This window comes from Agelaius tricolor, unplaced genomic scaffold, assembly GCF_023055355.1.
Source record: "Agelaius tricolor isolate 1412-34295 unplaced genomic scaffold, bAgeTri1.0.p SCAF_9, whole genome shotgun sequence".
Classification (NCBI taxonomy): Eukaryota; Metazoa; Chordata; class Aves; order Passeriformes; family Icteridae; genus Agelaius; species Agelaius tricolor.
In genome coordinates this window covers 22,376,629-22,387,623 of record NW_027269269.1, presented here as the reverse complement: position 1 = coordinate 22,387,623, position 10,995 = coordinate 22,376,629, and the positions used below count along the sequence as shown (strand labels likewise).

Sequence of the window (10,995 nt, the reverse complement as noted above, 5' to 3'; positions counted from 1 at the left end):
AATATTGAAAGCATGAACCCTAAAGGCTAAAAGAATCTAAAAGCCAAATAAAACTGTCCAGTGTTTATTTTTCACATCTTAGAAATTTAAATCAATATCATAAATTGATAGAAATTTAATAAATTAATAGAAATTTAAATCAATATAATTTTGTTACCTCTGTCCTGATGAGAGCACTTGAAGGCCATTAAAAATGGCAAAAGAGAAAGAGTATTTTAGTTGTTTATACACTGCAGGAAGCAAAAAGCATCTCCCACATGCTAGTAAATTATCCAGGCTTTGTAGCTGGGAGTTGTAACTACTCACACTGTCTGTGAATCATCATTTTGGGAGGATGAAGCAACAAGTTACCAACAGTTTAGAGATTCATTAAACCCCCTGAAATACTGTTGCTTGATTAAGTGAATGCAGAGCCATCAGCCACTGCCAAGGAGCTCAGCTACAGGGCTCTGTCCCAAGCAATCACAATGCTGACAAGGTGATCCATTTTTTAGGAGGGATTTTTAATCTCCTGATAGCAAAACAAAGTTAGTGTTATACAAACAGTACAAAGTTTACCACAGGATTGAGCTTTAATCTCTGTTGGTTGCTTATTGACTGCAGAAGAAACAGAAGCTACTCAGTGAAAAGACCTCAAAATCCTGTTTGCAGGCAAACTTGAAGGAGAGGCTCTCACCCCCTGCAGCTTTCCCTGAAACCCAAAGTAAGTCTGAACTGAGGTCTGACTTGGAAGACAGGACTGGGCCTGGGTTGCTTAAAATTCCTGTTTATTCTGCCATGAGAGGACTTGGTTTATCTTATCGTGCTTGATGATGTTGACCTTCCTAAAAGTTAGAAAAGCAGAAGTTGTGATAGATGTTTAAAGAATGTCACAGTACATTTATGAAGACTTGTGCTATCAGCATAATTCTCAAAGTCAGAGAAAGCATGCTTGGGATACTTGCACCCCCTCCTACCTGATGCCTGTCAGAGCAGACAGAACAATACTGAAGAAATCAGTTGCATTTCTTCTTCTTCTTCCAATGAGTTCCTCATCCTGGGCTCTTTACTAGCAGAGAATTGTGAGTGCTAATTCTCAGATGCAAACATGGGTACTTCAGTCAGTGAGAAGCAGGGTGCCTGCAGTTTGACAGGTTGTGTCTGTGTACAGAACCTGTGTGTTTATCTGTGCCAAAAGTGACCAACATGGGACACGTGGGGCTGATTTGGGTGAAGCTTTCAACCCTTGCTAATCTGGGGTGGGAGGTGAATCCTGAACATTAGGATATTTACTTCTTCCTGTATATTTTTTAGAGAAGTCAGACCGAGCCACAGCTGTTTTAAAATTTCATGTTTCCACATATCTTGCTAAATACTTATTTTAATCAGGACCGCAGAAGTAATTGCAACAAACAATTTAGAAAATTGACTTTGTCTGTGTTTTGTACATGTTTCTGCACACACGGGCATGGTTTGCTAAAACATTCATTTGCATAGCTTTCAGTTCTTGCTTCTTCAAAAGTATGTAAGTGCAGGCATTTTCTGGGCAGCATTTATGTTGGTTTGATTAGACATCTGGGTCACACAACTTTACTTCCATTCCCTGAAAGGCTGAGGTTAGTTCTCAGAAACATGTTTCATACTGTGGAATTTGTTTTTTGCCAGTGTTTTCTCATGGTTTGTCCAAATTCTGTATGTTCCTTTTATAGTATATATCAGTGCTCCAGCATGTAATGCAAACACCCAGAAGGTATTTGTTACAGAAGAGAAAGGAAGATCTGTAGAAAATGGGGTTTTTTTCCACAGCACTGGCCTCTACAGTGACTTACTCTCAGGGTCTGGACATAGTTTTACAGTGTGTTCATCCTGGAGCAGGTTACATGTAGACTCTGTATTTACTTGTTTCCAGATTCCGTGATCTTGAATTCCATCCCTGTGCTCCATAACTAATTGTTCAGTCACGGTGCTGTCCTTAGGGGTAATCTGACAAATTATGTTCTGGGACAACCTTTGAGCAGAATTAGTGGAACAAATAATGCAGCTTGTTTTAAGATGGAACTTATGACAGAATTACACAATTGAAATAGCAGAGGACCTAAAATGTCCTCTTCAGGCTGCTGTTTAAAACAGAATGAAGAGAAGCACAGAGATGCAAGCTTCCTCCTGCTCTCATGGCTGCATCTGCAATTTTTCCTCATACTAGGGTAGAGGATTTGTAGACCAATGTGCAAGACAGACTGAGACAACTCAGCAGCTCTTCTATAAAACAGATGGCTCCAAGTTTTGCATTCAGTGACATTAGAGCCCCTGGAAGAGAGAATGACAGTTCAGGGATCTAATTTCTGCTCCATGTTATTCTTTTCTTCAAGGTTCCTTACACCTCTCTCAGCAATGTCTATGGTGTGTCTTTCTGACTTCGAAGATTATGCTAAGAAGTATTTGCCCAAGATTGTTTGGGATTATTTTGCAGCTGGAGCAGATGACTGTACCACACGAGATGAAAACATCCTGGCATATAAAAGGTAATGTGAGAAGGGAATGAAGGGAGTCGTACTGGGACCTCTTAAACCGTTTTTGTGCAAGTATTTGGACTTGACAAGCAAAGGAACTTAAAACCTTGTCCTTTCCAGGAGGTCCCCAAGCTAAATGCAAAATCTGAGCACTATATGCTCTGATGCCACACTGAGTATGACACAGGTTGTATGAAGCTTTAGGGATGCTGAGGGTACAGGCAGGTGCTGGGGTAGGGTAGGGTAAGGTACAGTGTGCTGTGGAGCGTGTGGCATTACAGGAAAGGGGATGAGCAGCTCTAATATAATGAGTTGCAAAAGGGAGTTCTTGGTGAACAGCAGGAAGCCTATGTGCAAGTAGGGTGGGATTTGGGGAACATGCTGCAGAACCTGAGGGCAGGTACACTGCACAGTGAGGACAGACACATGAATGGTGAGCTGGAAGGACCCAGCCTGCCTGCAAGTAAAAGGAATCTGGGGGAGGACAGTGGGAAACAAGACACGGTGACCTGAGGCAGGAGATGCAGAAATTATGTGGTAAACCAAGACGTGGTTTCCATGAAATTTCAGAAAACTCACTGAACATCTGCTATCCTGAAGGGGTTTTTTGCCTTACAGAATTCGTTTCCGGCCACGTATGCTGCGGGACGTATCTGTGATGGACATTAGGACTAAAATCCTGGGTTCTGAAATCAGCTTTCCTGTAGGAATTGCCCCTACAGGCTTCCACCAGCTAGCATGGCCTGATGGAGAGAAAAGCACAGCCAGAGGTACTCTTCTGTTCTGGTGCCATGTAGCACCAAAGGGGGTTATAGAAAAGCATCAAGAAGCTGTTAGGATGACTTGAAGTGTGACTGAGAAAAATTTTCAGGCATGAGGGGGCAAACTCCATTCCCACTTTCTGACACCCTGCATAGGAAGCTGTATAGATGGTGCCCTTCTTCTCCAGCTACCAACATAAAAAATCAGCCCCATGGAGCCTGCTGCAAACTGAAGACAAGGGCAGTGGACACATTTCTGACTCATACCAAAAACCACATAAGGTTTTCACTCCTGGGAGCTCTAGATGGGTTGTAAAAGTGGTGGATGGGACTCAGACTGTGAATTCCTTGTTACTGGTTAAGAAATGTCTCCCTTGGACAAAAAGATATCCAACAAATCCTGTGGAGAGTTTGGAGACCTGACCCCTAAAAATGTTTTTTTTCTTCTGTATACACTGAGTAGATCCAACAGTACATCCCTGAGAGGACTCAGTCATAAAGATAAAATTCATGCTTTTTAAAAAATGCAGATGCAAAATGAAAGCACAGCTTGGTTAATTACCTCTCCCTTTTCTGCTTTCTTAACCATGGACTAACAAGAGTGCATAGTAAATACAGTCATTGCTAATCCCAGGACATAGCTGCCCTGCGCTTTGTAAGATACACGTGAAATCAGGAGTTGGGGTGGTCTCTGCAAACAGTGCATGGTTTTGTGTCTGATGTCTGGCAAGACCCTTCAGATGCCTTTGTTTCTGACTCCTTCCCAATGCCCCCCAAGCGGCCAGAGCAATGGACACCTGCTACATCGCCAGCACCTACTCCACCTGCACGCTGGAGGAGATCTCCGCGGCTGCGCCCGGCGGCCTCCGCTGGTTCCAGCTCTACATCCACCGCAACAGGGCAGCTTCCCAGCACCTGGTCCGGCGGGCAGAGGCCTTGGGCTTCCAGGGCCTCGTCCTCACTGCGGATCTGCCCTACACGGGCAAGAGACGCGACGATGTCCGCAATGGTTTCCGCCTTCCTCCCCACATGAAAGTGAAGAACTTGGAAGGAGCCTTTGAGGTTTGTAAAATGAGCCTGTCCTTTCATTCACTGCGCTGGCATGTACCACATGAGAGAAAAACCACTGGGTAACTGCTGCCCTGGCATTTGCTGTACCGGGGTCTATCTTCTCCCCTGCTGGTTCTGCAGCATCCTGGCTTGACCTCTTCCTGGACTGGGTTCTGTCTTCAAAATCCCCACCCAGCTGCCTCAGAGACACGATCTCCACCCCCATTGTAATTATTCTCCTCCAGAGACACGTGACATTTCTGGAGCTGATGAACATGTCTGTTGGCAAGTTTGATTAATCTGTTCTAGGGCAAGGAAAGACACCAAGAGACCTGTGTATTGTTGCAGCCTGGATGAGTTTTCCTTTTGCTGTTTCATTGTGGCTGTAGGAAGATGACTGCTCTGAGTACGGACTGCCACCCAACAGCTTGGATCCTTCGGTCACCTGGAATGACATCTACTGGCTGCGAAGCCTGACATGCCTGCCCATCATCATCAAAGGCATCTTGACAAGAGAAGATGCAGAGCTGGCAGTGAAACATGGAGTTCAGGGAATTATTGTGTCCAACCATGGTGGAAGGCAACTGGATGAAGGACCTGCCACTGTAAGTGAGAACAGATGAAAATGGATGTCCCACATTTTCCCTGTTTACAGTCTGCATGTTTGCATTAACCTGGGTGTCTCTATGCCCAGGTTTGTGCGTACACTTCTGGTGGACTTGAGTTTGTCCAGTGGCCATGGATGTGTGCAGATATACTTTAGCTTTAAACTGGCGAGATCCACACCTTGGCATGGGGGCTGTCCACTGAAGTATTTCTTCAGCTTCTTGGGAGGAAATATTTCAGTGGATAGCCCCCATGCCAAACTTCTTCACTTAAGTGCAGGTAAACTCCTGGCCTAAGCCAGGGAGAGTTCCTGCCTGTGTCTCCATGAGCTGGTGCAGCACACTCAAACTCTTTGCGCACTGCAGCAAAAAGAAAACAAAGCTCTGGAACCAAAATTGTACAAATGAGAGCATAATGTATTCTCATTGTTCACATCTGTCAAAACATGCAAAACAATGCAACTAGATTTAGTGAGAGGTCTGCTTGCGTATTTACAGGCTCAAGTCTAAATGGGAATTTATTGACTTGCACGAGCCAGAAAAAGGATAACTTATCTGGAGAAAAATTCCCCTGCTTTTAAATTTGTACAAAGAAATCATGCATTGTTTAGACATGTGTGTATTTCACTGGATTAATTTGGCTTCTGTCAGTTTTTCCAATTGCTCTTATTTTACAGTTCTGCATTGCACAGTATCTTACGAACTTTCTTTTCTCGGTTTTCTTTTGTTAAATAAAAATAGGTACCAGGGAATTCTGTTCTATTCTGCGTCAAGGCTGACAATAATGAATAAAAAAAAATTAATAAACTCAATGCTAAAGGCATAATAACAGAAATGGCATCCACATTAAACTGTTGTTCTACCTTAAAAGTTGTTTTACATACACAGACAAGGCAGTAGATACCTAGTTGGGCTCTGCTATTTTTCTAGTGCCAAGCCTGGCTCTTGCTGAGTTAGTCCTAGAAAATTTCAGCCTGAAGGTTTTCAGTTTGAAATTCAGAAAAAAAAAAAATTAAAGGAAGGCAAAAAGGTATAAGACATTGCAGAAAAGAGCCTTTTGGGATTGCTCTGAAGGAGAGTTAATTATGTCCAGTGCCTTGTCCTGCCCCTGGCTGTACTGCCTTTGGGGCCAGAGCCAGCATCTGTGCGTGGTGCTGCCCTGCAATAACATCTGAGGCTTATTCCACGCTGAACTCTACGGAAAAGACCTTAGGGAATCAGGAGACCTAACCTGGAGGAAATTATTGACTGTACTACATAGCAAATGAAACCCTTCACAGATGCTTTAGAGGGAGGCACTCAACAAGTGGTCACCAGGATTAAGCTGAAATGTAAGCTTAGGTAGTTTGAGTAGAAGTCTGACATCAGCCTTTCTTGGAAACAGCTGTATTATTCATCATGGTCTCAAATAAAAGTAAAATACTGATGACAGTTATTCCCATTGAAATTTATATTTTAAAATCTCTCATAAATCTATTGAAAATGTTGCTTTTTCACTAATCAAAAGTGATAGCAAAGAATATCAGTATATGCAAAGCACTGGAAAATGGCATTGTCTGGAAAGCAGAGCAGGGATCTGCATGTTTGTTATTCTGCAGCTTCTGGTGCTGAGCTATTTGTGATGCATTGTCACGTTCCATTTTGAGAGGGTATCCTACTAAAGCACTGTATCCTCACCTGTGTCTTTGGAATATATTCTCCTTCTCTGGGAATCAAAAGCTGCCCTCAAGGTGAGACTGGCTTCTTCTTTGCAGATTGATGCTCTGGTTGAGGTTGTGGAGGCAGTACGAGGCAGAGTGGAAGTTTATGTTGATGGAGGGATACGAAAAGGCAGTGACGTGCTAAAAGCACTGGCACTGGGAGCAAAATGTGTCTTTATTGGAAGACCAGCTTTGTGGGGCCTGGCTTACAAGGTGAGTAAGGAGCTCTGAGTCCACATGCCTGCTTCTCACACTCTCCAGCAGTCCTGCAACTGAAGTCACACAGTTGTCATGGGTGGAGAATATATTATTTAATTTTATTTTGCTGAATTTGAAGTGGAATCACCCCAAATTGAATGAAACTCCGACATTTCCTCTGATTTAAAACTATCACTGATTTGGCAATTTCCTGGGATTTTGGACAATGGGATTTTGAAGGTGATAGCGTTGTTTTGTGGGACCTGATTTCTTGATGTTGCAGTTTGGTGGTAAAATACTTTAGGACTCGGTGTTTTTGCAAACTGGAGCTGGCTTATTTGCCAGAAAGATTAGTCTGACAATTTTATTTGCTTTCAGCAAATAGCTGGGAACAATACATGGTTTTGGTAGAACAGTTTCACAGCAGTGCTGTGAATTCTTCAGAAATACATATAGAGCTCCATCCCACGGATGGCTGAAACATTTTGGACCAGGCTGAACAAAATTGTGTCCTGGAGATTTTCCACTGTGGCCTGGGTTTTCCACTGCTATTTCAGTTCCAGCTTTGCTGCTTCTCAACTCCAGGCATATTTCTATGATCCAGAGTCATGAATTAGGCCTCTGATGCAGGAGATAAACATAATATAATCAAAATTAAAATAATATCATTATACCAGTTGGGGTTTTTTTGCTAATTTTTTGCTTTTTACACTCTGATGGAGTCTTCCAAAACTTTTCTTTAGAAGAAAAGACACTTTTTTTGTGTGGTCTAGACACATTTCCTTTCTCTTAAATGGCACTCTTGTCCAGTGGTGTGATTGCTGTGGGTTCCTGTAGCAAGGCTTTGATCAAGAAATCACCTGAATCTCCTGAAAAAACCTGTAAGAGTTGGCAGTACTGGTTTTTTGGCTAGTAAATATCAACAAAGGGCCTAAGATGAAAAAGGTGTTCCTGTGAGTTGCCTGCACTTTCTCCACAATGGAAACAGAAAGGAGATGGGATTTTGGGGGGTTCAATTGTGCTTTGGTGTTGTATTCCACAGAGTATTCCTAAAGATGTATCTCAGTGACATTACCAAAGCATACAACAGAGGAAGGGCATAAACAAGTGCTAACATTGAGTGCACCCAAAGCATTCATTATTGCAAGACATAAAAAGAAAATTCAAGAGAAAAAAATTAATCCTCCAGTATTTCATAGGAAGATCAAAATCTTCTATGCATTTTATTGGCTTTTGAGCTTCTTGGTGTCACTTACACAGAGGAAAACACATAGTCTATTATTTTTAAAGATTCAGTCTAGTATTTGAGTAAACTACAGTTTCTGGAGTGGTAACATACATAAAACTCATTACTTTGTTAAAACCTGTCAGCATTGTAAGGCTTGACATTTTAAATAGCAAGCCCATTGGTGGGGGAAAACTGAAAGCTAAAAAAAAAAGAACCAGCTACAAAATGTCAGAAGTGAAAAACAGCTTTGTTTTCTTTCCCTGGTCAGATGTATCCCAAAAGGAAAAGCATCTAAATTAATCTGTGATGAACTGAGCACATCCATCATATCATTTTAATCATTCATCTGCATGAAAGACTGGAATTGGCATGGATTTAAGGGACTATCCCAGCTCTCAGGGTGCAGGCATCCTGCAGCACTGCTCTGTGCCAGCGCTCCTTTTACCCTGACTGCTTTATCTGTTGGTGCAGGGTGAAGAAGGTCTTCAGGATGTCTTGAGAATCCTTCAGGATGAGTTTCGTTTGTCTATGGCCTTAGCTGGTAAGTATTTTGTTAGTAATGGGTGTTATAGATGTTTCTTCATGCAAGCCCTATAAAATCAGGAGTGTGATGGATAGGTGACAAAAAGGGAATCCACAGGAGCTGTGATGGTTCTAGCTGCTATACTTGAGATTCTCTGCTTCCTGTGAAACCACTTGGCATTCCAGCTGTCACAGCAATGAAGTTTGCACAGAGGGAGTAGGCTAGAGCAGCTTTGTGACCCAAGTAAACAGATGCAAAACTCCGAAGTACAGCCAAGCAAAACTTGGAATTTCTGTTCTCCTGGGAATGACAGCATCAGTTTTTCAGTATTTAGTGTTTATCAAGGTGAAATGCACTGATCTTTTTCTGCATGAAGAGCTCATTAAAAATGGATGCAGAATTTTTCTCTGTGTGTTAGAGAATACAGTCTGTGTAGGTGGTTACACATGTTTTAAAAGCTTTTGTGTCTCCTCCCTTTACTCTCACTCTGTTTTTCTCACTCCTGCTCCCAGCTGTAGCTGCCCTCTTTGAGCCTCTCACCAAACAGCAAATTTGCAGAGCCCAGTGCAAGCTCCAGTTTTACTCTTGGACAAGAGGGTTAAAGCACTGGAACAGGCTCCCCAGGGCAGTGGTCAAAGCACCAAGCCTGACAGAGTTCCAGTAGCATTTGGACAGTGCTCTCAGGCACATGGTGTGATTCTTGGGGTGTCCTTTGCAGAGCCAGGTGTTGGACAGGATGATCCTTGTGGGTTCCTTCCAATGCAGGATATTCTATATATTATGACACATAGAACTCAAGCGGATAGCAACACTGACTGGGAGACTGGAGCTGAAATCCCTCTGGCCATAGTGTGGTTTTATGGGTTACTTTCTCAACTAGTAAAGATTCCTGGGTTTTTTCCCTAGCAGACTTTTACAGTTCTTTTCATGAACAAGGGCACAGGATTCAGCAAGAGCAGCAGGTTGGGATCCTTTTGCTGAGGCTGTGAAATTCATTGAATGATACAATCTTTTAGGTTGGAAAAGATATTTTTAGACCATCAAGTCCAACTGTTGACCCAACATAGCCAATTCCACCATGAAAACATGTCCCTTAGTGCCATATCTATGTGTCTTTTAAATACATTCAGAGCTGGTGACTCAACCACTTCCTTGGCAGCCTATTCCAGTGCTTGATAACAATTTCTGTGAAGAAATTCTTCCTAATATCCAATTTAAACCTCGCCAGAACAGAGGATTCAAGGTGCAGCCTCACCAGTGCCCTGCACAGGGGGACAACCACTGGCCTGGTCCTGCTGTCCACACCACTGCTGACACAGGCCAGGATGCCTGTACCAGACCTGGGTACACAGCTGGCTCATGTTCAGCCAGCTCTCAGTCAGCATCCCTATTCCACCCATATTTGTCCAAATTAAATGGCAATGCAAATCTTCACCTCTGGCCATTTGGCACACAGCAACCCCTGTCTTTTCTCTGTGTTTTTCTTCTGACTTTACTGGATCAGGTTGCACCCTGCTCAGCTTGTTATAAAATTTTTTTTTTCATGTTTCTGACTCTTTTTGTGAGGGGACTCCAGTGCTGAACCTCAAAGCTGAAGATGCCGCTGAGGAGTGGAGATATTGAAGTACCAACCTATTTCAGCCTGGCTCGTACAAGACTGGGGTTCAGAGCAGGGGGGCTTCCAAGCTTCAGCCACAGACCTTTCTCTCTCACCAGTGTTTCATTTATTGCAGGCTGTGCCAGCGTCTCAGAGATTGGCCAGCACCTGGTTCAGTTCTCAAAGCTGTGATCAGCCTCCTGCTATGCCCACCAAACAGAGGCAGCTGAAGCTAAGGTCCCAGCCAGACTGAAGATGAAAAAGGAGGTGCAATAAGTATCTGATAAGGCCTTCTGGACACTTCTGAAGAGATTAGGAAAGGCTCTGTTAGCAAAGGCTGTTCTCTGCTCTTACTGAATGAATTCCATAACAGTTTGGGTAATTGTTACTTGTCTAAATGCATTTTCTTTAAACTGGCTGTTCCACAGCATTACCTGTGTTGGGTCTTCCTCCGAAGTTCTGCTACACTGGACAGCCAGACATGGAAAACCCTGTGCCTTGCTTTTTCCACTTATCATGCCAAGTCTCACTGTAACCTGATCAACATACCTCTCCTGCTCTGGGACAGTAAGTGTTGTTACTGCTATCTTCCACAGACTTGGCTTTTCCTGGATGTATTCATAAAAGATATAGAAGTAAGGTGAATCAGCTGCCAGGCACCCCAGCTGCCCTTTGCAAGTGGGGCAGTCCTTGCCCACTGCTTCTTAATGCAAAGCAGGGAAGGGGTGGAGCAGAGTGCCACTTGTGGGGAAAGAGCCAGCTCTTTTTTCCAGTGGTGCAGCCCCCTGCCTCCCCCTGCTTTGGAGCCAGCAGATACCCTGATACCCATTTCCCTGGCATGTGC

General features: G+C 43.4%; 1 protein-coding gene across 2 annotated transcripts; it reads left to right on the top strand.

Annotated features, from left to right (window-relative positions):
* Window positions 1-2,370: 2,370 nt before the first annotated feature.
* HAO2 (hydroxyacid oxidase 2) lies at window positions 2,371-10,343 on the top strand. Of its 2 annotated transcripts, XM_071433885.1 has the most exons (7): window positions 2,371-2,501; window positions 3,108-3,259; window positions 4,029-4,329; window positions 4,728-4,905; window positions 6,660-6,818; window positions 8,503-8,572; window positions 10,288-10,343. In XM_071433885.1, the coding sequence occupies exons 1-7, from the start codon at window positions 2,371-2,373 to the stop codon at window positions 10,341-10,343; spliced, it is 1,047 nt and encodes a 348-aa protein (XP_071289986.1). The 2 variants fall into 2 exon arrangements, with proteins under 2 accessions (XP_071289986.1, XP_071289987.1); XM_071433886.1 differs by lacking the exon at window positions 4,728-4,905 and having other exon boundaries at window positions 4,029-4,312.
* Window positions 10,344-10,995: the final 652 nt, after the last annotated feature.